The sequence below is a fragment of the Rutilus rutilus genome (assembly GCF_951802725.1).
Source record: "Rutilus rutilus genome assembly, chromosome: 10".
Taxonomy (NCBI): domain Eukaryota; kingdom Metazoa; phylum Chordata; class Actinopteri; order Cypriniformes; family Leuciscidae; genus Rutilus; species Rutilus rutilus.
This window is the reverse complement of record NC_140215.1, coordinates 35,392,756-35,420,594: the sequence shown is the minus strand read 5'-3', so window position 1 is coordinate 35,420,594 and position 27,839 is coordinate 35,392,756. Positions and strand designations below refer to the sequence as shown.

General features: G+C 38.9%; 2 protein-coding genes across 3 annotated transcripts in view; both read left to right on the top strand.

Moving 5' to 3' along the window:
- Positions 1 to 7,435, top strand: part of LOC311298701 (nectin-3-like) — an 8,336-nt gene extending 901 nt beyond the window's left edge. The window contains exons 2-7 of the mRNA XM_084421838.1: positions 168 to 470; positions 789 to 894; positions 4,063 to 4,199; positions 4,288 to 4,629; positions 5,572 to 5,874; positions 6,201 to 7,435. Of these exons, the coding sequence (XP_084277964.1) occupies positions 4,121 to 4,199; positions 4,288 to 4,629; positions 5,572 to 5,874; positions 6,201 to 6,310 (834 nt within the window). The 5' untranslated portion in view covers positions 168 to 470; positions 789 to 894; positions 4,063 to 4,120 and the 3' untranslated portion in view covers positions 6,311 to 7,435. The remainder of the gene's footprint in view (positions 1 to 167; positions 471 to 788; positions 895 to 4,062; positions 4,200 to 4,287; positions 4,630 to 5,571; positions 5,875 to 6,200) is intronic.
- LOC311298698 (nectin-3-like) lies at positions 6,225 to 27,839 on the top strand. Of its 2 annotated transcripts, none has more exons than XM_084421834.1 (7): positions 6,225 to 6,306; positions 11,899 to 12,035; positions 12,124 to 12,465; positions 14,109 to 14,411; positions 14,738 to 14,843; positions 26,171 to 26,310; positions 26,443 to 27,829. In XM_084421834.1, exons 2-7 carry the CDS (start codon positions 11,957 to 11,959, stop codon positions 26,553 to 26,555), a joined length of 1,083 nt encoding a protein of 360 aa, XP_084277960.1. In that variant the 5' UTR covers positions 6,225 to 6,306; positions 11,899 to 11,956; the 3' UTR covers positions 26,556 to 27,829. The 2 variants fall into 2 exon arrangements, 1 of the variants encoding a protein (XP_084277960.1); XR_014628981.1 differs by lacking the exon at positions 6,225 to 6,306 and having other exon boundaries at positions 11,856 to 12,035; positions 26,443 to 26,748; positions 27,017 to 27,839.

The following is a 27,839-nucleotide window of genomic DNA, read 5'->3' as shown; positions in this document are numbered from 1 at the left end:
TATATTTTCTCTCACAAACATGGTGTGTGTAGAGCAAAACTTGTAAAAGTGACATGGCAGTGTTTGTAGTTAGGTATGCACAATATCTGGGCCATATTAATTATTAGCTAATTTTGATGACTCACGGTTCACAATTCATTTATTGTCCTTTTTCTTTTAAAATGTAGTTCCTCCTGCGGGGAAAGTAACAGGAAGCACACACGTTTCTGATCATTACGACGTTACTTTGGCATCATGTGTAGCCTCGAATGCCCGTCCTGCAGCAGAAGTGTTGTGGAGATTAGGAGCTCTGAATGACTCTCTGAGAACAGAAACCAGCAGCACACAGCACTCAGACGGCACCGTCACTGTTGTGACCAACATACTGGGAGCACCATCTAAACATTTAAACCAGAAGAAGATCCAGTGTGTGGTAAAACACAGCACACTGACAAAGCAGCTTGAACTCGACTATGGGATAAATGTCCACTGTAAGTAACACTGTATACACAGTAAAAGTCAAGCCTGTTAATATAGCAGTCAGGGGCATCACTAGGAGGTCTGGGCCCCTGTATATCATATTTGTTTGTTGGTGGAGGTGGAATGCAGGGGAATTTTTTACTCCTATAAAAACATTAATCATAGTTTTTGGCCTAACTAATGATTATACTTGGACAGAAGTGTAACTGGGTCAGTACAAGGTCAGGCTGCCCTCCTGTAACTAAGAATACCTACATTTCAACGCCACATGAACAATGTTTATGGTAATCCAATATTATTATTATTCTCATATTGTTGAATTCTCTTAGATCCTCCAGAAGTGGTGAAGATAATCCCTGATGATCCAACAGAGGCTGAAGAATATCACTGTCTAGTGGACTGTAACCCAACACCGACTAGCTACATCTGGATCAGGTAATGAAGTCCTCAGTTCTTTGATTTCTACACTTTTCAGACACATTCAGGCTCTGTCCACACTAGTGCATTTTCATTTAAACACTGTGTTTTTAAAATGAAAACAATCCTCGTTCATTCTGGTGTTTCCACTGCGTTTCAGAAAAGATCTCCATCCACACACATGACCTAAAACGCATGTCATTCATGCTCACATGCTCAATGCCAAAGCTGACGTAATAATAAATAAATAAATAAATAAATAAATAGATAAATTAATATACAAAGAAATGTAAAAAAACAGAAATACATAAATAAAAATAAAAATAAATATACAAAGAAATGTAAAAAAGTATTTACACTTTTATTTCCTTATTTATGTATAATTGTATTTTTACCACATTTATTTATTTTTTAATGTATTTATGCATTTATTTATTGAAGAGTAGCTAGGAATCTTCCATGCCTTAAAATTAGTCCATATGAGGTGCGCAGACAAAAAAAACAATAAGAGAGGCACTTCAAAAGAGTCCGCACACTCCACAAAAGACGAAGGACGTCAAAAAGCGAGATAAAATCAAGCGCTTTTACTGAGAAAAAAGGCACAAGTTTCAGTCACATGCGACCTTTCTCAATGGCAAAGGTTGCATGTGACCGAAACGTTTGCCTTTGTTGTTTACTTTTGTTGTTTACTAGGTATTTTTGTAAGATTTAAAACCCAAGCATTGATGTTTTACCACAGGTTTACAATAATAAGTGATACATTGATCATAATGAACTAATTTATGTCAAGATTGCACATTAGTTACACAGAAATAAAGTGATAATTACAGTTATTTCACTAAAGAAGGATGACACACTTACTTAAGTTGTGTCTGTTTCTGTTTATTTGTAGTCACAGGACAGTATTCACATCACATTTAGAAAGAATGATCATTTCTAAAAAAAAATCACCAAAAATACTTGTCTGATTTCTTCAAGCGGTCATATTTACCATGTTTACTATGGTAATCAGGGTTTGAAATGAACTTTTTCACTGACTGGACAATTTGGCTACTACCGGCCAATTACCGGCCATTCAGAACTTCTACTAGCCAAAAAAAGAAATTAACCAGATTAACTATGTCACAGCTTATACTGTATATATAATGGATTTCATATATTGATTTCTTATTCAAAGAAAATCCTGTCATCCATCCATCTCCTCCCTTCCTCTTTCAAGTTTCCAGATTATTGCCTTTTACCATTTTAGATCATCACATGTATACTGTAAGTCTTGAGACATTAGAAAATGCCGGGCAGTCTGGTTGAGGAAAGACCACTCCCTGAGAAGACAAAGGACGTTTCTGGAAATTAATATTTGAACTCTCTCTTGAGAAACTAGCATCCCCATCCAAGACGAAATCACACTCCCCCATCTCGTCTCTCTCTCATGCTGAGATCACCTGAATTCACCATGAATTTGTATTTCATCAAAATACATTTTCGACCCTTCTTTAGCAAGCTAAACATTTTATGACCATATATTTTGTCATATATTTTACATTACATGTTATAAATGTAAATATATTTCACACTTAACATCATATATTTTTGTTATATTTCAGAATATATTTCAAAATGATAAATATAAGTGAACAACAATGCAAATATATTTCAATATATATTTTTGACACTTTAAAATATATTTCAATATTTTTTTTTTCTGTATGGGTTTTGTCGTGTAGCGTTGCGCCGCATCCAGTGTAGCATCACTGATAGCATCCAGTCTAGACACAGTGTTATGAAACAGCAGCGCTCGGCCGCATGTTCTCAGTGTACCTCGACCTCAAGCTGAACCTGACATAGTCCTGTGTGTGAACAACAAGGTTCATCGGACTCAGTGAAATCTTGGTTGTACATGGTTGGAAATTGAAATCCATGGCTTAGTGTGGATGTCAAAACCAAAATGGCATATTACTTAATTAGTTAATAGTCATGTGCCTCAACAAGTAAAGTCATAACCTAATGGTACATTTGCAAATCATTAGTTAATGATTAATTAAAGCAGACAATTCAAAGCTGAAGTACATTGCTTTGACCAATTGTGGTAATTAACGCATTAATTTACACTAATAGTTAATAAAATAAGTTATTAAGAAATTAATTCATTATGACATTTAATTAATAACAATTCATATATTACTTAATCTATTAATCATTTAGAATCTTTATTAGTTGCTGATGCAGTAATCATTAATTAATGGTTTAGTTCTTCATGAGTCATACATTAGCACATATGTGATTATCTGTGCATCTGTTAAGCATGAATTAATGCTTATTAGTGCACCCGTACTGTAAAGTGTTACCAATGTAATTGTGTATTTGGCCCATGAAACTTCCAGCTTAGCTGGCATAGAGTGGTGTATTTAGCTTAGTGTATTTATTTGCCTCTGCAAGAAATAATAAATTGAGAATGAGGAATGCCCTCAAAACTCTGTATAGTATTGTCCCAGTCTGTTTATTGCTGGAGAGTAAGAATCATTTTTGGGTATCATGAGATAACTGTCTGAAAAAGATAGATTTGTATTTGATATCCCGACGGACTTTACAAAGTCAGTCAAGCTTGCAAACCAGTCGCAAAAGAGTGGGTTGTGAGAGTGCGTGAGCAGGCATTAGTGTCCTCTGAGGCAGAGAGCCAGTTCTGGTGTATTGAACAGAAGTAGGCTTGATTGTTATCTGGACTGTAGGGCTAGGGAGTACGGACGTGATCAGCATGGACCCTGAGATAATGTTATCAAAGACAAGTACATTATCATTATACTCCTACCCGACTCCTCATGAGTCTATAAAGGTAGACCTTTTACAGGAATTTATTCATATAAATAGAGGAAGTGGCTCGTGACCAAGTTACGTGATCGCGGTAGAAACTAACCAAACTCACTAATATGCTAATAGCACCGAGCCCAGGACCATGCTGCATTTCCGCTGTTGGGTCACAAGCTCTGCAGAGCTTCACACGCCCAGAACAACGTCACACAAACCCATCACATATCATTCTTTAGTGAGCGAGTTGCTGGTCATCCTCATGCTCTCTCTCCCCTCTGCTATCCCCTCTGCCATCCCCTCAGCCTTTATCTAATTTTTTATTCAAACCATTGATGCAAACTTAGGGAACTACTTTTGATTTGGTTTGTTTACATATGTGAGGTAATCGGAGACAGTTGGTTCACTGAGCACTGAGAGGAAGGATTTATAACAGGACAACATGACCGGGAGAAGAAACACTTTCGATCTATCACTCTATGGACTGTTTTTGATTTATCTCAAATGCTCCAGCATAGCAGGCAAGTGAAATATTTATACTTTTGTTTATGTTAGATATGCCAGCAGATATGTATACGTTCACTCACTCTTTTTCTATTAATTGTGCAGGTGTTAAGATTGTTGGCCATGATTCAACAGTCATGAAAGGAGGGAATGCCACTTTGTTTTGTCATCTGACTGAGACCGAGGAGACTTTAACTCATATCGTCTGGCAGAAACAGACAAGAGGAAACCCTGAACAGCACAGCTTCTTTATCATCCACAAAGATGGGAAAACTGAACACAGAAATGATTTACAGGACAAGGCCAAATTTATTGGGAACTTTAAAGAGAAGAATGGATCGATTCAGCTGCTGGGAATGTCACTCCAGGATGACGGGATCTACACTTGCATCTTCAACACATTTCCTAGTGGACAAATTGTGACAAACATCAGTGTCACAGTACATGGTAAGACTGCGAATGTTTTTCTCTCACTTTGGGTTTCAAGTTCAAACAAAAATGACAAATGTGTCATTTATTAACCCATGTGTAACTGTGTAACTCTCTTTCTTTCACAAAATACACTATTTACATGCAATTACAACGATTGGGGACTGAAGCTTTCAAGCTTCAAAAACAGGACACAAAAGCCTCATTGTCATAGTGATGTATTCCAAATCCCGTACAGTTTTGGGAAAACATGAAGGGGGAGTAACATGACGACAGGATTTCCAGTTTTTGGATGAACTACTGACAGTCATTTAAATGTTTCATGAAGATATTTCCACTCACAAACATGGTGTAAATCAACACTTGGAAAGTGAAATTACATTAAAATAGATAATTCTGTGATCCTGTTACACACCCTTCATGTTTTTCCAAACCTGTAAGGATTTTATTTATTTAATAATAAGGGGATGCTTTGAAGAGTATTATCTTTTCCCTACAATTACTATAAAGTTCCTCATGTAAATCTACCATATGGTTTTACAAGATTTGTAATACCGCAAATGAGTCATATAAATCACTGCTACGATATTTTAATGGTGTTTTTGTGTCCTTTTTTGAAGCTTGGAAGTACGGATATTTTTATTTTTGCAAAAGTCCCTTTAGGGGCTCCGTATGAAAGCTTCAGTCCGCAAAAAAATAAAATAAAGGATTTTCAGTTTTTGATGAACTACTGAATGTAATATGTAATAATGTAATGTAATAATAATGTAATAATACTGAGTATGTTTCATGAGTATATTTCCTCTCACAAACATGGTGTGTGTACAGCAAAACTTGTAAAAGTGAAATGACAGTGTTTGTAGTTAGGTATGCACAATATCTGGGCCATATCAGTTACTGGCTAATTTTGATGACTCATGGTTCACAATTCATTTATTGTCCTTTTCTTTTAAAATGTAGTTCCTCCTGCGGGGAAAGTAACAGGAAGCACACATGTTTCTGATCATTACGATGTTACTTTGGCATCATGTGAAGCCTCGAATGCCCGTCCTGCAGCAGAAGTGTTGTGGAGATTAGGAGCTCTGAATGACTCTCTGAGAACAGAAGCCAGCAGCACACAGCACTCAGACGGCACCGTCACTGTTGTGACCAACATACTGGGAGCACCATCTAAACATCTAAACCAGAAGAAGATCCAGTGTGTGGTTAAACACAGCACACTGACAAAGCAGCTTGAACTCGACTATGTGATAAATGTCCACTGTAAGTAACACTGTATACACAGTAAAAGTCAAGCTAGCGTACAAATTAATATAACAGTCAGGGGCATCACTAGGAGGTCTGGGCCCCTGTATATCATATTTGTTTGTTGGTGGAGGTGGAATGCAGGGGAATTTTTTACTCCTATAAAAACATTAATCATAGTTTTTGGCCTAACTAATGATTATACTTGGACAGAAGTGTAACTGGGTCAGTACAAGGTCAGGCTGCCCTCCTGTAACTAAGAATACCTACATTTCAACGCCACATGAACAATGTTTATGGTAATCCAATATTATTATTATTCTCATATTTTTGAATTCTCTAAGATCCTCCAGAAGTGGTGGTGATAATCCCTGATGATCCAACAGAGGCTGAAGAATATCACTGTCTAGTGGACTGTAACCCAACACCGACTAGCTACATCTGGATCAGGTAATGAAGTCCTCAGTTCTTTGATTTCTACACTTTTCAGACACATTCAGGCTCTGTCCACACTAGTGCATTTTCATTTAAACACTGTGTTTTTAAAATGAAAACAATCCTCGTTCATTCTGGTGTTTCCACTGCGTTTCAGAAAAGATCTCCATCCACACACATGACCTAAAACGCATGTCATTCATGCTCACATGCTCAATGCCAAAGCTGACGTAATAATAAATAAATAAATAAATAAATAGATAAATTAATATACAAAGAAATGTAAAAAAACAGAAATACATAAATAAAAATAAAAATAAATATACAAAGAAATGTAAAAAAGTATTTACACTTTTATTTCCTTATTTATGTATAATTGTATTTTTACCACATTTATTTATTTTTTAATGTATTTATGCATTTATTTATTGAAGAGTAGCTAGGAATCCACCATGCCTTAAAATTAGTCCATATGAGGTGCGCAGACAAAAAATCCAATAAGAGAGGCACTTCAAAAGAGTCCGCACACTCCACAAAAGACGAAGGACGTCAAAAAGCGAGATAAAATCAAGCGCTTTTACTGAGAAAAAAGGCACAAGTTTCAGTCACATGCGACCTTTCTCATGTAGATCATGTTTCAGATCATTTCCTCATCACCTTCAGTCTACAACTCGCTACCCCTGCGCCACCAACCCCACCACCAGTCACCCTCAGGCGAAACCTACGCTCACTTTCCCCCTCCCACCTCTCTTCTGCCGTGTCTTCTTCTCTTCCCCCACCCTCACAATTCTCATCTCTGGATGTGAATACTGCAACGGATACCCTATGCTCCACACTAACCTCTACTCTAGACAAAATCTGCCCTCTCTCCTCCAGGCCAGCACGCGCTACTCCTTCTAACCCCTGGCTATCTGAGGTTCTTCGTGAACACCGGACCGAACTCAGGGCAGCGGAGAGGAAATGGCGCAAATCAAAAGACTCATCTGACCTGAGTATGTATAAATCTCTCCTCTCGTCCTTTTCTGCTGATGTTCATGCTGCAAAATCTTCTTATTTCCACAACAAGATCAACAGCTCCTCCAACGCACGACTACTCTTCAAGACATTCAACTCACTCCTCTGTCCACCTCCACCACCACCCTCCTCCTCCTTAACTGCCGACGATTTTGCAAACTTCTTCACCAACAAAACAACAACTATCAGCAGTCAATTCTCAGCTCCACACACACAGGAACCCAGACCGACCCCTTCCACAGCCAATACCCCTCTGTCCTCCTTTTCGCCGCTAACAGAGGAAGAAGTATCTACACTTCTCCTCTCCAGTCACCCTACCACCTGCCCTCTAGACCCCATCCCCTCACACCTTCTACAAGCCATCTCTCCCACACTTCTACCAGCACTCACACACATCATCAACTCATCCCTCCATACTGGCACCTTCCCTACAGCATTCAAGCAGGCTCGGGTCACTCCACTGCTTAAAAAACCAACGCTAAACACATCATTTGTAGAGAATTACAGACCCATCTCTCTCCTACCATTCATTGCAAAAACACTTGAAAGAGCTGTTTTCAACCAAGTAACATCCTTCTTGTCTCTAAACAACCAGCTGGATGTCAACCAATCTGGCTTCAAGAAAGGGCATTCAACTGAGACTGCATTACTGTCGGTCACAGAAGCCCTACGGATTGCAAAAGCTGCTTCCAAATCTTCACTCCTCATTCTCCTTGATCTGTCTGCTGCCTTCGACACCGTGAACCATCAGATCCTTATGTCCAGCCTCTCATCACTGGGCATCACAGGAACTTCACTCGACTGGTTTGAATCCTATCTCACAGGTAGGTCCTTCAAAGTCGCATGGAGAGGCGAGGTATCCAGAGCACATCAACTGACCACAGGGGTTCCCCAGGGTTCAGTTCTCGGTCCCCTCCTCTTCTCCATCTACACTACATCACTGGGACACATCATACAGGCACATGGTTTCTCCTACCACTGCTATGCTGATGACACACAACTCTTCCTCTCATTTCGACCAGATGATCCCACAGTAGCTGCACGGGTCTCGAGCTGTCTGGCAGACATCTCCACATGGATGAAGGAACATCACCTGCAGCTCAACCTGGCAAAGACTGAGCTGCTCGTCCTCCCTGCCAATCCGTCTCTACAGCACGACTTCACCATCCAGCTTGATTCATCATCAATCACACCATCAAGGTCGGTCAGAAATCTGGGAGTAACGTTTGATGACCAGCTGACCTTCACAGATCACATTTCAAAGACAGCTCGATCATGCAGGTTTGCGCTGCACAACATCAGGAAGATCAGGCCTTTCCTAACTGAGCACGCAACACAACTCCTCGTCCAGGCCCTGGTCATTTCTAGGCTTGACTACTGCAATGCTCTTCTGGCCGGACTTCCAGCATGTGCTACCAAACCTCTTCAGATGATCCAGAATGCTGCAGCTCGTCTTGTCTTCAACGAGCCCAAGAGGGCCCACGTCACTCCTCTGTTAATCTCTCTGCACTGGCTACCTCTCGCTGCTCGCATCAAGTTCAAGGCATTGACGCTTGCTTACAGATCTATCACAGGCTCAGCTCCCTCCTACCTTCACTCACTCCTACGAGCCTACATCCCCACCAGACGCCTACGATCAATCAACAAGCGACGTCTCGTGGTTCCATCACAGAAAGCCACAAGATCACTTTCCAGATCATTCTCATTCACAGTTCCATGCTGGTGGAACACTCTCCCCACCCTCATCCGGAATGCTGAATCCCTGACAACATTCAAAAAACAGCTGAAAACCCATCTCTTCCATGAGCACCTAAACTCATAAAAAAAAAAAAAAAAAAAAAAAAAAAAAAAAAAAAAAATTTCCCTTAAAATCCCACTTATCATGCTTATGCTACTCTGAATAATGCCTGAACTTCGTATTCTGAACACTTCTTGCGTTGTTGTTGTCTTTTGCCTCTTCATGATGACTCGCTTAATTTAGTCCTGATTTGTAAGTCGCTTTGGATAAAAGCGTCTGCTAAATGACTAAATGTAAATGTAAATGTTCTCAATGGCAAAGGTTGCATGTGACCGAAACGTTTGCCTTTGTTGTTTACTTTTGTTGTTTACTAGGTATTTTTGTAAGATTTAAAACCCAAGCATTGATGTTTTACCACAGGTTTACAATAATAAGTGATACATTGATCATAATGAACTAATTTATGTCAAGATTGCACATTAGTTACACAGAAATAAAGTGATAATTACAGTTATTTCACTAAAGAAGGATGACACACTTACTTAAGTTGTGTCTGTTTCTGTTTATTTGTAGTCACAGGACAGTATTCACATCACATTTAGAAAGAATGATCATTTCTAAAAAAAAATCACCAAAAATACTTGTCTGATTTCTTCAAGCGGTCATATTTACCATGTTTACTATGGTAATCAGGGTTTGAAATGAACTTTTTCACTGACTGGACAATTTGGCTACTACCGGCCAATTACCGGCCATTCAGAACTTCTACTAGCCAAAAAAAGAAATTAACCAGATTAACTATGTCACAGCTTATACTGTATATATAATGGATTTCATATATTGATTTCTTATTCAAAGAAAATCCTGTCATCCATCCATCTCCTCCCTTCCTCTTTCAAGTTTCCAGATTATTGCCTTTTACCATTTTAGATCATCACATGTATACTGTAAGTCTTGAGACATTAGAAAATGCCGGGCAGTCTGGTTGAGGAAAGACCACTCCCTGAGAAGACAAAGGACGTTTCTGGAAATTAATATTTGAACTCTCTCTTGAGAAACTAACATCCCCATCCAAGACGAAATCACACTTCCCCATCTCGTCTCTCTCTCATGCTGAGATCACCTGAATTCACCATGAATTTGTATTTCATCAAAATACATTTTCGACCCTTCTTTAGCAAGCTAAACATTTTATGACCATATATTTTGTCATATATTTTACATTACATGTTATAAATGTAAATATATTTCACACTTAACATCATATATTTTTGTTATATTTCAGAATATATTTCAAAATGATAAATATAAGTGAACAACAATGCAAATATATTTCAATATATATTTTTGACACTTTAAAATATATTTCAATATTTTTTTTTTCTGTATGGGTTTTGTCGTGTAGCGTTGCACCGCATCCAGTGTAGCATCACTGATAGCATCCAGTCTAGACACAGTGTTATGAAACAGCAGCGCTCGGCCGCATGTTCTCAGTGTACCTCGACCTCAAGCTGAACCTGACATAGTCCTGTGTGTGAACAACAAGGTTCATCGGACTCAGTGAAATCTTGGTTGTACATGGTTGGAAATTGAAATCCATGGCTTAGTGTGGATGTCAAAACCAAAATGGCATATTACTTAATTAGTTAATAGTCATGTGCCTCAACAAGTAAAGTCATAACCTAATGGTACATTTGCAAATCATTAGCTAATGATTAATTAAAGCAGACAATTCAAAGCTGAAGTACATTGCTTTGACCAATTGTGGTAATTAACGCATTAATTTACACTAATAGTTAATAAAATAAGTTATTAAGGAATTAATACATTATGACATTTAATTAATAACAATTCATATATTACTTAATCTATTAATCATTTAGAATCTTTATTAGTTGCTGATGCAGTAATCATTAATTAATGGTTTAGTTCTTCATGAGTCATACATTAGCACATATGTGATTATCTGTGCATCTGTTAAGCATGAATTAATGCTTATTAGTGCACCCGTACTGTAAAGTGTTACCAATGTAATTGTGTATTTGGCCCACGAAACTTCCAGCTTAGCTGGCATAGAGTGGTGTATTTAGCTTAGTGTATTTATTTGCCTCTGCAAGAAATAATAAATTGAGAATGAGGAATGCCCTCAAAACTCTGTATAGTATTGTCCCAGTCTGTTTATTGCTGGAGAGTAAGAATCATTTTTGGGTATCATGAGATAACTGTCTGAAAAAGATAGATTTGTATTTGATATCCCGACGGACTTTACAAAGTCAGTCAAGCTTGCAAACCAGTCGCAAAAGAGTGGGTTGTGAGAGTGCATGAGCAGGCATTAGTGTCTTCTAAGGGCGGAGAGCCAGTTCTGGTGTATTGAACAGAAGTAGGCTTGATGTTATCTGGACTGAAGGGCTAGGGAGTACGGACGTGATCAGCATGGACCCTGAGATAATGTTATCAAAGACAAGTACATTATCATTATACTCCTACCCGACTCCTCATGAGTCTATAAAGGTAGACCTTTTACAGGAGTTTATTCATATAAATAGAGGAAGTGGCTCGTGACCAAGTTACGTGATCGCGGTAGAAACTAACCAAACTCACTAATATGCTAATAGCACCGAGCCCAGGACCATGCTGCATTTCCGCTGTTGGGTCACAAGCTCTGCAGAGCTTCACACGCCCGGAACAACGTCACACAAACCCATCACATATCATTCTTTAGTGAGCGAGTTGCTGGTCATCCTCATGCTCTCTCTCCCCTCTGCTATCCCCTCAGCCTTTATCTAATTTTTTATTCAAACCATTGATGCAAACTTAGGGAACTACTTTTGATTTGGTTTGTTTACATATGTGAGGTAATCGGAGACAGTTGGTTCACTGAGCACTGAGAGGAAGGATTTATAACAGGACAACATGACCGGGAGAAGAAACACTTTCGATCTATCACTCTATGGACTGTTTTTGATTTATCTCAAATGCTCCAGCATAGCAGGCAAGTGAAATATTTATACTTTTGTTTATGTTAGATATGCCAGCAGATATGTATACGTTCACTCACTCTTTTTCTATTAATTGTGCAGGTGTAAAGATTATTGGCCATGATTCAACAGTCATGACAGGAGGGAATGCCACTTTGTTTTGTCACCTGACTGAGACCGAGGAGACTTTAACTCATATCGTCTGGCAGAAACAGACAAGAGGAAACCCTGAACAGCACAGCTTCTTTATCATCCACAAAGATGGGAAAACTGAACACAGAAATGATTTACAGGACAAGGTCAAATTTATTGGGAACTTTAAAGAGAAGAATGGATCGATTCAGCTGCTGGGAATGTCACTCCTGGATGACGGGATCTACACTTGCATCTTCAATACATTTCCTAGTGGAAAAATTGTGACAAACATCAATGTCACAGTACATGGTAAGACTGCGAATGTTTTTCTCTCACTTTGGGTTTCAAGTTCAACCAAAAATGACAAATCTGTCATTTATTAACCCATGTAGTGTAACTGTGTAACTCTCTTTCTTTCTCAAAATACACTATTTACATGCAATTCGCCTTTGGCTAAGCCACACCCTAGAATGTAGATTGACCAATCACAGCGCAGCCAAGAACGAGCTCCCACAGAGGTCCGACACTTTTTCACAGCGCTCCATTGACTTTAACACAGGCGTCTCATATTTTTGGTCTCGGCAGGCTATTACCGTCGTAGTTTTATCAAAAATATGGTTAAACGTTGTGCCTGGGGCATTTGTAACACAGATATGCGTTTCCCAGAGAGGTTGGAGGGGGGTGTCCGTTTTTTTCCCTTCCCAAAACCGAAGTCAAATCCTGACAAGTGTCGTCTTTGGATTAAACTGTGTGGACGTCCTCACAGTCAGCTAAATCCCTCAAGGATCAACAAGTACACTTTTGTGGTAAATTTTGCTTTTAACCTTACTGTGAAGTTATACTAGTTAGACAGCTTTATGCTGTTTTAGGTTATGATTTCGGTTCTCTACCCTAATTAATGAAGAATCAAGGTGCTAGCAAGCAAGCTTAGCGATAGTTTAGTTATCACGTAAGTCAGGATTGTATGTTTTGACTAGCGGCTGGATGTTAGCTAACTTTGTTATTCAAGATACATACACCTAACGTTAATGTTACAGACACGCTGTTGTGGTAGTTTTAAGGTGACTAACGTTACCGCCACCTTGTTGCCCAGATGAAGTTGTCGGACGTAGCAACAGTAACTAAGGAGGGCGGGGCTTAGCCAAACGATTGGGGACTGAAGCTTTCAAGCTTCAAAAACAGGACACAAAAGCCTCATTGTCATAGTGATGTATTCCAAATCCCGTACAGTTTTGGGAAAACATGAAGGGGGAGCAACATGACGACAGGATTTCCAGTTTTTGGATGAACTACTGACAGTCATTTAAATGTTTCATGAAGATATTTCCCCTCACAAACATGGTGTAAATCAACACTTGGAAAGTGAAATTACATTAAAATAGATAATTCTGTGATCCTGTTACACACCCTTCATGTTTTTCCAAACCTGTAAGGATTTTATTTATTTAATAATAAGGGGATGCTTTGAAGAGTATTATCTTTTCCCTACAATTACTATAAAGTTCCTCATGTAAATCTACCATATGGTTTTACAAGATTTGTAATACCGCAAATGAGTCATATAAATCACTGCTACGATATTTTAATGGTGTTTTTGTGTCCTTTTTTGAAGCTTGGAAGTACGGATATTTTTATTTTTGCAAAGGTCCCTTTAGGGGCTCCGTACTAAAGCTTCAGTCCGCAAAAAAATAAAATAAAGGATTTTCAGTTTTTGATGAACTACTGAATGTAATATGTAATAATGTAATGTAATAATAATGTAATAATACTGAGTATGTTTCATGAGTATATTTCCTCTCACAAACATGGTGTGTGTACAGCAAAACTTGTAAAAGTGAAATGACAGTGTTTGTAGTTAGGTATGCACAATATCTGGGCCATATCAGTTACTGGCTAATTTTGATGACTCATGGTTCACAATTCATTTATTGTCCTTTTCTTTTAAAATGTAGTTCCTCCTGCGGGGAAAGTAACAGGAAGCACAAATGTTTCTGATCATTACGATGTTACTTTGGCATCATGTGAAGCCTCGAATGCCCTTCCTGCAGCAGAAGTGTTGTGGAGATTAGGAGCTCTGAATGACTCTCTGAGAACAGAAACCAGCAGCACACAGCACTCAGACGGCACCGTCACTGTTGTGACCAACATACTGGGAGCACCATCTAAACATCTAAACCAGAAGAAGATCCAGTGTGTGGTAAAACACAGCACACTGACAAAGCAGCTTGAACTCGACTATGTGATAAATGTCCACTGTAAGTAACACTGTATACACAGTAAAAGTCAAGCTAGCGTACAAATTAATATAACAGTCAGGGGCATCACTAGCAGGTCTGGGCCCCTGTATATCATATTTGTTTGTTGGTGGAGGTGGAATGCAGGGGAATTTTTTACTCCTATAAAAACATTAATCACAGTTTTTGGCCTAACTAATGATTATACTTGGACAGAAGTGTAACTGGGTCAGTACAAGGTCAGGCTGCCCTCCTGTAACTAAGAATACCTAAATTTCAACACCACATGAACAATGTTTATGATAATGCAATATTATTATTATTCTCATATTGTTGAATTCTCTAAGATCCTCCAGAAGTGGTGAAGATAATCCCTGATGATCCAACAGAGGCTGAAGAATATCACTGTCTAGTGGACTGTAACCCAACACCGACTAGCTACATCTGGATCAGGTAATGAAGTCCTCAGTTCTTTGATTTCTACACTTTTCAGACACATTCAGGCTCTGTCCACACTAGTGCATTTTCATTTAAACACTGTGTTTTTAAAATGAAAACAATCCTCGTTCATTCTGGTGTTTCCACTGCGTTTCAGAAAAGATCTCCATCCACACACATGACCGAAAACGCATGTCATTCATGCTCACATGCTCAATGCCAAAGCTGACGTAATAATAAATAAATAAATAGATAAATTAATATACAAAGAAATGTAAAAAAACAGAAATACATAAATAAAAATAAAAATAAATATACAAAGAAATGTAAAAAAGTATTTACACTTTTATTTCCTTATTTATGTATAATTGTATTTTTACCACATTTATTTATTTTTTAATGTATTTATGCATTTATTTATTGAAGAGTAGCTAGGAATCTTCCATGCCTTAAAATTAGTCCATATGAGGTGCGCAGACAAAAAAAACAATAAGAGAGGCACTTCAAAAGAGTCCGCACACTCCACAAAAGACGAAGGACGTCAAAAAGCGAGATAAAATCAAGCGCTTTTACTGAGAAAAAAGGCACAAGTTTCAGTCACATGCGACCTTTCTCAATGGCAAAGGTTGCATGTGACCGAAACGTTTGCCTTTGTTGTTTACTTTTGTTGTTTACTAGGTATTTTTGTAAAATTTAAAACCCAAGCATCGATGTTTTACCACAGGTTTACAATAATAAGTGATACATTGATCATAATGAACTAATTTATGTCAAGATTGCACATTAGTTACACAGAAATAAAGTGATTATTACAGTTATTTCACTAAAGAAGGAGGACACACTTACTTAAGTTGTGTCTGTTTCTGTTTATTTGTAGTCACAGGACAGTATTTACATCACATTTAGAAAGAATGATCATTTCTACAAATTTTTCACCAAAAATACTTGTCTGATTTCTTCAAGCGGTCATATTTACCATGTGTAAACATGATTGGTAATCAGGGTTTGAAATGAAAGTTGAAATGAACTTTTTCACTGACTGGACAATTTGGCTACTACCGGCCAATTACCGGCCATTCAGAACTTCTACTAGCCAAAAAAAGAAATTAACCAGATTAACTATGTCACAGCTTATACTGTATATATAATGGATTTCATATATTGATTTCTTATTCAAAGAAAATCCTGTCATCCATCCATCTCCTCCCTTCCTCTTTCCTCTTTCAAGTTTCCAGATTATTGCCTTTTACCATTTTAGATCATCACATGTATAGTGTAAGTTTTTTTTTTTTTTTTTTTTTTTTTATTATTATATTTATTGTAGCATTTTCAGATTTTCAGACAAATAGACAATACAATCACAGGACAGAACCAAACACAACTACACATAAAAAAAAAAAAAAATTAATAAAAAAAAAAAAAACTCCTTCAATTAGATTCAAGTTTGCAGATAACCACATCACCAGGCAGATATCTCAGATATCTATATTGAAGACAGAGGTCAACGGAAATGACAATAAAATCCTGATAGAAAAATAAATGAATAGAAATACATTTTAAATAGCCTCGTCATTATTGATTTTTAACAAGTGATTGAAAAGAGGCCTCCAAGAGGCTTCAAATTTATCTAAATTTCCAGAAATACTATATCTAAGTCTTTCCACATGCAGAGTGGAGGAAAGTTCTGACAACCACATCTTGAATAGTGGCTTCGAATTTTTCTTCCACATGCAGAGTATAGATTTTTTGGCAATCATCAAACCATACTGTATAGGCAATCGGGTGGCATTATTAAGGCGGCGCAAGGAGGCCGACCAACCAAGAACGGCAGTCGCAGGATCTAAGGGAAGCTCACAGGTATAAGCTTCAGAAAGAAACTGAAAAACTTCTGACCAGAATTCACCCAGTTTTGGGCATGCCCAGAAAAGATGACCAAGAGAGCCCTCTGCAGATTCACACTTATTGCAGAGAGGGGAGATAGTAGGATAGAAAGAATTAAGTTTAACCCTTGAGTAATGTAATCTGTGTAACACCTTATACTGAATAAGTTGGTGCCTGGCATTAATAGAACAGGTGTATATATTTTTAAGACATTTTTCCCAGTCCTCCTCAGAGAGCTGAACATCTTTCCTCTTCCCAAACATTTTTCAGATGAATAGTGGAAAAATCTAACTGACTTGTGAAGAAGTCAACAAATTTTGTAACTAACTTTGGAGTGTTGGGAACGCCAGTAAGCAATTTATGTAATTCATTATCGGCTGATAATATTTCAAAATTTGGCACAGTGGAACGAACGTAATTTCTAATTTGTAGGTATCTAAAGAAGTGTGAAGCAGGAAGGTCAAATTTCTCCGTTAGTTGAGTGAATGTGGCAAAATTATTGTCGATATACAAATCTCTCAAGGTAAGGATTCCTTTTCTGGCCCAACCTGTGAACACTGGGTCTAACAGTGAAGGTCTAAAGGCATGGTTACGACAGATAGGAGCAAGAAAAGAGGTATTTGGCAATTTAAATGCTTTACCAATCTGAAGCCATATCCTAAGAGAGTTATTAATCATAAAATGGGATCCTACTGCAGCTTTAAAAGTCGCTGGGTTAGCAAAAAGTAATGAGGAGAGTGACGAATTTGATGCACCTTGCTCAATCATAAGCCATGAAGGGATGTCAGTTGAGGGACTGTCGGGGCGCGGGTCCTGCCAGTAAGTTAAGGCTCTACAATTGGCAGCCCAGTAGTAATGTTGAAAATTTGGCAAACCCAACCCCCCCAGCGACCTAGGCTTACACACGTGTAATTTAGATATTCTATGTGCTTTGAAGCCCCAGACAAAAGGCAGCACAATAGAATCTAAGGTTTTGAAGAACTTTTTGGGTAAATAAATCGGCAAATTCTGGAAAAGATACAAGAATCTGGGTAACGTCACCATCTTAATAGCATTCACACGCCCCATCATTGATAGCGGTAAGGTCCTCCAGCATTTTATATTGTCCTTTAGGTTTTCAAGCATTGTTAAATAATTAAGCTTATATATATCCTTAGGGTTTTTAGGTATATTAACTCCGAGATATTTCAAACTGTTTATGGCTATTTTAAAAGGTAGACTACGCATAAAAATTTGATCGATGTTGTTAGTCACAGCCAAGAATTCACTTTTTTGCCAATTCACTGAGTAACCAGAGAGTTTACCAAATGTTTCCAACAGATTTAATAAGGGTGGAATAGACTGTTCAGGATTGCTTAGATACAGAATTATGTCATCTGCGTAGAGGGAAATATGATGGTTAATTTGGCCTAAATTCAAGGGCGAAATTAAAGGGTTACTTTTAATTGCAAGGGCGAGAGGTTCGATTGCAATCGCAAAAAGCAAAGGCGAGAGTGGACAGCCCTGTCGAGTGCCTCTGTGTAATTGGAATGGCGATGACTTGTTAAAATTGGTGAGAACTGAAGCCGAAGGATGGAGATATAACAACTTCACCCAAGAGGCAAAAGCGTCACCCATATCGAATAAGGCAAGAATTGCAACACTAGCTTTAGATTCAAATCTGGTGTATAAGATATTCATTAAACGCCTGACATTAAAAAAAGAATAACGGCCAGGAATAAAACCAGATTGGTCAGGGTGGATAATTTTCCCAATGCAGTTAGTTAATCTATTAGCCAGAATTTTAGTAAAAATTTTAAGGTCAGAGTTCAAAAGAGATATGGGTCGATAAGATGATGGGTCAGTTTCTTCTTTACTTTTTTTAAGAATCAGCGAAATATTTGCGTCATACAAGGACTGGGGAAGTTCATGTTTGTCAAAAGAATGATTAAGCATCCTCAACAGCAAAGGAGAGAGCACCTGCGCAAATCTTTTGTAGAATTCAATCCCGAAACCATCTGGGCCAGGCGCCTTGCCACTGGGGAAAGATTTAATCGCTACTAATATTTCCTCTACCGTTATGTCCGCATTCAAAGCTGCCTGTTCTGTGCACCCCAACTTTGGAAGATGTAATGAATGAAGGAAATCTGCTAAAGCTGAGGGGTCAGAAGAACCCTTTGATTTGTATAATTTTTCATAAAATTCTTTAAATGTATCATTGATTTCACCGGGAATTGTTAGAACGACACCATTCTTGTTCTTGATTTTATGAATTGCTCTGGAGGCTTGTAGCCCCCTCAGCTGGCGAGAAAGCAATTTGTCTGGTTTATCCCCAAGTTCAAACTGTTTTTGCTTCACTTTTAACAACATATTATTAACTTGGTTCGAAAGAATCGAGTTATATTCCAATTTAAGTGCTGTAATTTCGTTAAGCACTTCTGAGTCTGTTGAATCTCTGTAAGTGTCCTCCAGCCGAGTAAGATGATTATCAATTTCTGACAGGCGTTTTACCCTTTGCTTTTTTAGATTGGACTCGTATGAAATAATATGTCCTCTGAGGACAGCCTTTAGGCTTTCCCATAGAGTCGAGTCAGAAACCTCGCCCGTGTCATTAAATTTGAGAAACTCCGCTAGCAACTCTGTTAATTGTTCACAAAATTTGACATCCGAGAGCAGAGTAGGATTAAAACGCCAGTTATAGTGGGGTTTAATTTCTACGAGATCTAGAGAGATTGTCACTGCTGAGTGGTCGGAGATGATTCTAATGTGATGCTTCATTGATTTTACACAGGGAATAATTTTAGAATCAACTAAAAAGAAATCTATCCTAGAGTATGATTTATGAACTTGCGAAAAAAAAGTATACTGCATGTCCGTTGGGTGTTTTAGTCTCCAGATATCAACAAGGTCAAAGGAGGTAATCAGATCGTTAAGAACAGAGGTAGAGTTGGCCAAGGATATTCCAGAGCGAGGAGGAAATCTATCTACAGTGGGGTCCAACACCAAGTTAAAATCACCACCTATTATCAGGTGCGTGTTCAGAGTGTTTGGTAAAAGATTAAAGACTCTGCGAAAAAAAGCAGGGTCATCAAAATTAGGTCCGTACACATTAAAGTCCCTGTAAAGTCAAAATTAAGTATGTGTTCTGAGTTTGTCACACCACATAAAAATGTGTTATTAGCCACCCAGCCAAATTTGAATGATAAAAAAAGCCGGCACGTACATAAAATAAGCTATCAAAATCTTGAAAAAATGAGCAGTAGTCTCTGCTCTCAAACGCTGGGGGCGTGTCCGCTGGCTGCGCTGAAACCACGCCCACTCGTGGGAAAGCTGCCGTCGCCACACTCAACTCTTGTCACCGCTACAGCCGGAATGGATGCTCATAGGTTTTACAAAGCCATACATGTTCGAGCCTGGACTACTATAATTATAACATAAGCACACAAGGCAACTTACACTCATTGGTGGGCTCGCACTGCCGACAATGGCACCAGTTGTCGGCGCGACGGGAGGATGAAGGCCGAGGCGGGAGATAACGTTAATCGGTTCGGCCCCATTCACCGGTAACAGCGGATTGTCTGTGAATCCCAGTTGTCTCCGATGAAAGTTTATAAAACTATCCCGTGTAAAATGATCACTACAGAGGCGGGTTTTGGTGGTGATCCTCAGCTCTCCATCAAGGTGGCTCTTCACAAAATTAATCCACCTCTTCTTGATGTGATCGTTTTTCGGAAATTTAAATAAGGACACCGATCTGTTTTGTACGTGATCGCATCCAGGTAGTACGCATTTCCGTGACGAAGGCATAGCTAGCTAGCAAACTGTAGGCTGTAGTAACTAATAGTACTGACAGTAACTCGCGATCGGCAAACTGATGTGAATGAATCATGTGCTATATTGTTAGGGGAGGGGCAGCATCAGGGGTTCCAGTGCGTCATCAAGTAGGGGCGTGTCCAGGAGCTCAGGGGCTTCAGTGCGTCATCGAGCCCCCGTTTTAGCCCCGCCCAAAAAATCCGGAACACAGCAATGGTGAAAAACTGTTTAACGGTCTAACTCCACAATTCAGTACTTCACAGTTCACAGTCTTTGTAATATGTTTTAGCAATACATTTCAAACATTTATAATGTGTTTAGATTTTTTTTTTTGAATTGCCTTTACAGGGACTTTAAGCAAAGTGATATTAATTGAGGAAAGTAGGCCAGTTACAATTAAATAGCGGCCGTTAGGATCGCTGATAGTGGATATGTGCTTAAAAGGAGCAGACTTACGAAACAGAATAGCTACTCCTCTCGCCCTGGATGAGAAGGTAGATTGAAATATCTGGGAGATCCAATTGCATCTCAGTCGCCTTTGTTCAGAATTCCTAATATGCGTCTCTTGTAAAAATATTATGTCAGCAGGGATGGACTTCAAATAAGAATAAACTTTAGCTCTCTTAACCTGGTTATTTAATCCCCGGACATTCCAGCTGGCGAGAGTGACATTGCCACCTTTCAGTGAAGACCCCCTACTGCACATCATATAGTATAATGTCTATTATAGAGGCAGCTGCAAAATGAATTCGAAGGGATATTAACCACTGAAATAACCAGTGAAGGAGATGTACAGACAGTAAATTCGAGACAACGACCAAAAAACAAAACAAAAAAAACAAGACCACCCACCCTCCCTCCCCCTTTCATCAGCTTCTGCAAATGAAGCCGGAAAAACCCCCTCATATGAACAGTGGAGCTGCAGGGCAGCATAAGGAGTAACTTAAGAGGAAAACCTGTGTAACGTTACTAAAATAACCTCTAAAAGAGAAACCAGGGGACTCCCACGCAGCCTCCGTGTAACTAAGTTATCAACAAAAGAATTGCTCTATAAAGCTGAATTAAAGTGTGTGTAGCACACCACCCTTGTAACACAGAAATATATATTTTTTTATAAACACAGTTTAAACTATAAATTGTGACAGATAGTATGAACATGTACGTGCAGATAAGACACTAATAACGTGTGTAAACTGACCAAATAACATGATCGTAAGCAGACTGTACAATGTCTCTTTTTTTTTTTTTTTTTTTTTTTTTTTTTTTTTTTTGTTGTTGAAAATACTCACAACCTCGTACTAAAGATCGCCGATAAACAGCAGGATCAATGATTTAAGTCATTCAGCCATGGAAACGGCATTGAAAAACAATCCTACGCGCAGCAGATCAAGAAGGTTCTTGAACAGCGATGGTATTAAAGGTCCTGTTCTATGTGATCCCATGTTTCAAACTTTAGTTAGTGTGTAATGTTGTTGTTAGAGTATAAATAATATCTGTAAAATTATAAAGCTCAAAGTTCAATGCCAAGCGAGATATTTTATTTAACAGAAGTTGACTACAAAAAACGGCTGGATTGGACTACACCCCTCTACATCCTGCTTTAATGATGTCACTAGAACCGTAACCTCCGCCCACAGGAACACAGGCGTATTGATGGCGAAATGTCAACAGACGTGGTTGATGTTTATCTATAATAATCGGATACCGCAAAAGTTTAATTCGAAGTTAGTTTGCTCTGTCCATTTCACCACGGACTGTTTTTATTTGGAATAATATCAAGCAGACTTCTCTCAGCGTTTCATACTGACGAAGGGGACTATTTCAACTATATTCCAGCAAGCGGTAAGTAGTGATTTAATATGGAAGTAGCGATCACTCTTCATATCGTTCGTTTCTCTTAGTAGGATGAAAATAATCTTACTTAAACTGTGATTAATATACAGAAAGCGATCAAAGAACAATCCCTTTCCAATCGCCCAAGCTATCAATCACACAGCGCGAGTTTATCTGGACACTTGCCAAAACTCGTTATGAAATCAATGACGCTGTTACGCTGCACAACGAAGCTCTTACTGTATTTATATGCCTCATGTTTGCATTGGTGAAATCATTAGTGATAGTGCAGAAACTGCGTTGCAATGATAAGATCTTTCACGCGATCAACAGACTGTCATTTGCTCAGTGCTCATCACTCCAACCTTTTATGTGATGGTAATAGATCTAAATACTTAAAAAACTTCTCATGATTCGTTAATCCAGATAGCTGTAATAGTAAAAACGTATAATAGCTGTAATAGTAAAAGTTTTCCAGATAGTTCCACATGTAATGCCAGATATTTCATATGCAAGCATGTCAGCCAATCACAGCAGAGGGCGTTTACACTGAAGTCTCACAGCAGACACGCCCCTTCAGACAGAGTGTTCAAACCAGGGAATGAAATCAGGCTAGGAAATATGCCTTTTATTTCTAAATTATAAAAAAAATTGATCTAAAAAACATACTAACATTATAAGGGCACCCCTGGAAACATTATAAAATAATAAAAATAATCCATGGAATGGGACCTTTAACGAACGATTCAGCATCCGAAACCGAGCCAAAGATTTTCTTGGTAGTGCCCTGGGTGACAAGAAGACGTGCGGGGAACAGCATTCCGAATCGAATACCAGCCTCCTTCAATTTCCTTTTCACTCCCGTCAAACGCCCTTCGCTGTGAGAGTACCTCAGCCGTGAAATCTGGGAAGAAGGAGATGTGAACTCCGTCATATTTTAAAGGCGAGTGTTGCCGCGCAAGCCGCAGGATCATCTCTTTGACCGGGTAGTGATGTATCCTCGCGATCATAATTCGGGGACGTCCTCCTTTCGGGGGTAAAGGCCCGGTGCGATGTGCACGGTCAACTTTGATTCCTGCAGGAAAGTTCTCGGCTCCCAGGAGGTTCGGGATTAGTTTTTCCACAAAATCAGTGGGGCGACCAGACTCCACGTTCTCGGGTAAGCCGACAATCTTAATATTCTGTCGTCGGGAACGGCCCTCGAGATCATCCAGTTTTGCACGTAGGGCCTTATTAGCTGATAGTATTTCCTGACAGGAGGCCTCCAGGTCAGAAATGCGGCTTTCGTGCTCAGCTTTAACACTCTCAAGGTCCGCGATACGCGAGGCGGTTTCAGACAGCGCCGTTTGCAGCTGAGATAAAGTAGCTTCGAGCGAATTAAATCTGTCGTTCATACCGTTATTCATAGTTTGAATGGCTGACAGGATAGCAGTTGAGTCCGTGGCCGTGCCGCGATCGGTCTCATGCTCATGCTCAATAGACGACGGATTCTCGGCCAGGTGTTCAACTGCGCTGGTTGGCGAATCACCTTTCTTGGGCTTAGTCTTCTTCATCTCACTGTTAGATATTGTTGAGCAAACTTTCGTGATCAAAATAGTCAAATAATACTAGTTTTTAGAGGCTTGTTGAGGGAGCTCCCTTAAAGGAGAACTCCGGTCAATTTTAACATTGAGCTCATTTTTTTGTACATTTGGAGTGCTGTCAATACAGACAACAACGACAAAAATCGGTGTTGCCTACACCGAGTTATTCTATTTTTAAAATTTGCACCCTATTGACTTCAATGGGGCAAGTAGTAAGCCTGCTTTTTAGCCTCTTAACATCCTTTAAGTGTCATTACAAGTGCACAGAAAATGTGAGTGATTCCTTCCGAGTGAACACGGGTGGATCTGACTGCAGTAGATGTTAAGAGATATTAATAAAAATGAAGTTAATTCAGCCAGCGCTCATACCTTTGTTTACATCCTGTTTTCGGTGGAAGGCCATAGTAATCGATTGTCGAGTTCATGCGCATAGGTTTAGTACCTATGATCACGCGCGTGAACTCCACAATCGACTACTATGGCCTTCCACCGAAAACAGGATGTAAACAAAGGTATGAGCGCTGGCTGAATTAACTTCATTTTTATTAATATCTCTAACATCTACTGCAGTCAGATCCACCCGTGTTCACTCGGAAGGAATCACTCACATTTTCTGTGCACTTGTAATGACACTTAAAGGATGTTAAGAGGCTAAAAAGCAGGCTTACTACTTGCCCCATTGAAGTCAATAGGGTGCAAATTTTAAAAATAGAATAACTCGGTGTAGGCAACACCGATTTTTGTCGTTGTTCTCTGTATTGACAGCACTCCAAATGTACAAAAAAATGAGCTCAATGTTAAAATTGACCGGAGTTCTCCTTTAATTTACGTCCACTCCATGTGGTGCTCTCTAGCGCCCCCCCGTATAGTGTAAGTCTTGAGACATTAGAAAATGCCGGGCAGTCTGGTTGAGGAAAGACCACTCCCTGAGAAGACAAAGGACGTTTCTGGAAATTAATATTTGAACTCTCTCTTGAGAAACTAGCATCCCCATCCAAGACGAAATCACACTCCCCCATCTCGTCTCTCTCTCATGCTGAGATCACCTGAATTCACCCAAAAATCTATATGGTTTAATGTGAACAATTATCATACAACACTATACATGTCTGGTATCATTTGAAATGTCTCAGTGCGACTGGTACAAAGGTCTCATCCCCAAATAAGTCAAACATGAGATATCTTGCTTTCAGAGGAGGTTGCATGCAAATGGAATCCTGCCATCAAAAGGTGTAAACTCTGGTGAGACAGTGATTCATGCAAATTCCCATCGTTAGCACATGGGAAAGAAGTTTCTGTCTTGGTCTGAGTACTTAAAGAAATGCCACAAGAGGCTCAGCTCAGATTTTGAAGTTGATATCAGCCCGTAATGCTTTACGTCTTCAGACATTCAGCATTATGTATTTTTCTAATGTCAGGTTTGCGTCTTTTCTCTTTATTCCAGAGCATTTGATGTTTTGCATTTATTATCTTTGAACTGATTATGTAATTGGCATGATACATTAACCTGACCATTAATACATTTTTATATTTGGATTTATTCTGACTTTGAAATGATTAACTTTAGTAGATTACGTTGTATCCATTGTTTCCGCAAATCTGCATCCAGGCTTAAGTACACACTAGATCCCAGTGTAGATGGAGCGTGAGGCATATCCGGTGGGATTCTAGATTCCTGACTCACTGCTTGACCTGCAGGCGCATTACTGTAAGGGGCTAGATAAGAATACTATTGAGGTGATAGCAAGCATTGAAGCGGCATTATCTTAATGTACTAGCCATAACCTCTGGTTATTGTTTTGGGCTTTAACTAAGTTGTCCTATAGGCGACTGTAGGGCTACATGGGTACTTTTTAACAAAAACAAGCCTGTTGCAACATTGTTGAACTGCTTTAGCCATAACCTCTGGTTATCGTTCAGACTGGCGAATTTGTGATCGTGGGCCCAGATAATGTGAACGGCCGGTGCGAGGCACCCGAATGAACGAGGATAATAAGAGTAAAGAGTTAAATAGAATAATCAAATGCGTCTCCAAACTAAATGACCAATAACCAATTGGCATTCTAATCTAAATTTGAGGTTGTGATAAAATGGAGTCATGATAAAAGTTTAATTGGAATTAAATGACTTTGATATGCTGAAAAGACTGTAACATGCAGTAAACCTTCACCTGGGGAAACTGTCGCTGGAGCGATTGGGCAGGCCTTAGACTTTCTTATAATGTCAGTTTCTCTCATGTGTCTTCATTAACAGAGTGAATGGGAGTACTCCGCATTCTGAAGGCAATAAACTTTTCATCCCAAAATCATCCTCTGATTCGAATGGTGTGTACATCTGTACAGCATCAACCGCGTATGGACGCGTGTCAGGTGTGCTCTATGTGGATAACACTGGTGAGTCATTCTAGTCTAGTCTATGCATGTATGCATTTAGGAACAGAAGTAAATCAACACAGAGACAACAATATTCATAGACAAAACTTTAATATGTAACCTGACAGTTCTCTTTTTCTCGATGTGTTGTAGGATCCACTGATGTCTGTTGGGATCTGTTGGGTTATATCTCCAGCTGTGCCATCCTGGGGTTTATACTGTTGTTTTTATTCTGCACAGTGTCTCGAGCTCAAAAGTTCTACTGAAGTAAAAGTAGATTTTACTAAAGTAAGCACTGTTAATTAGACATCATCATATGTCATCTCATGGTAAAGTCAACCACAGCTAAACTGATGTGTTGTGACAGAACTGTTTCAATGCTTGTGTGTGAATTATGCATCTGTTTAATTTTTACCATGTTATTCTTGGGTGTGTTTGAGGACACTCTCAGAGAAAAAGGTACAAAAACTGTTACTGTCACAATACAGGGTGTGTGTAGCAAACAGACAGACGAAGACTAGAAGAAGAATATAATTCCAACACGAAGTTTAATAAATCCATACTGACAAGACAATCCAATAAGGGCAGAGAAACACACCGAACGTGACCGAACAGAGAATGAATGTGAGGCTTCAACTTATATAGCAAACACAAACCAGACTAAATAATTACACACAGCTGAAACCAAAAACACAAACGAGGAGCAGGAAAACTGAACAAGGAAGAGACGTGACAAATGAAAACAAACTGAATATCCATGCATAACAAAACTAACAAAATGTAACAGTTACTGTGGCGTCACCCTTTCAAAAGTGTCCCAGTGACAGCTTATGAACCGTTTTTTCCCGAGTGTAGCGATGGCTTCTCTGTGCACATGTGAATATTAGATCACTCCAGTTCATGTCTTCCTGATGTCCATGTCCAAATCCCTGTAGATTGAGTGCAACAGGTTTTTCAGCAAAGTTTTGATCCTGTTGGTAATTTATAGGCTCTAGAAATTTGCATCAGTAGGCTATATGTATAAATAGGCATTATACTGATTGTTTATCAAAATGTTATAAAGAATGTTTACTGTAAGTTAAGTGAGAATAAAATGTTTTAAAAATGTGCCTTAAATGTTGTAACAAGCATTGCCAAACAAGCATTCTGTTTTCCACAAACGAGTTACTAGGAGTGCTACTTGGGTATTGAGTGATGTGTTCCTCTGGTGCTCTTCAGCTTGGAGATCCAAAAATGTTTCCCAAATAAACAATAGTTCTGAGGCACTCAAAAGGAATATAGGTTTAAAAAGCCTTTATTGGTTAGCCTTGGCTAACCATTAAAAAACATGCCAACATGTTTCGGCCTCTGTGGCCTTCTTCAGGGCAAATTCAAAATGGCAGCCTGTAGACTGCATGCTATATATCTGCATGTGGTCACATGACCTAGAAGCACAGGTGCTCATCTGCACATATCACCTGACTACAGGCAAGTTGTAATCTTGTCTCAAGATTCACACCAGTAATGTTTTGTTTTTCTAAGGCAGGTTTATAAAAGTTAGGTGAATGTCC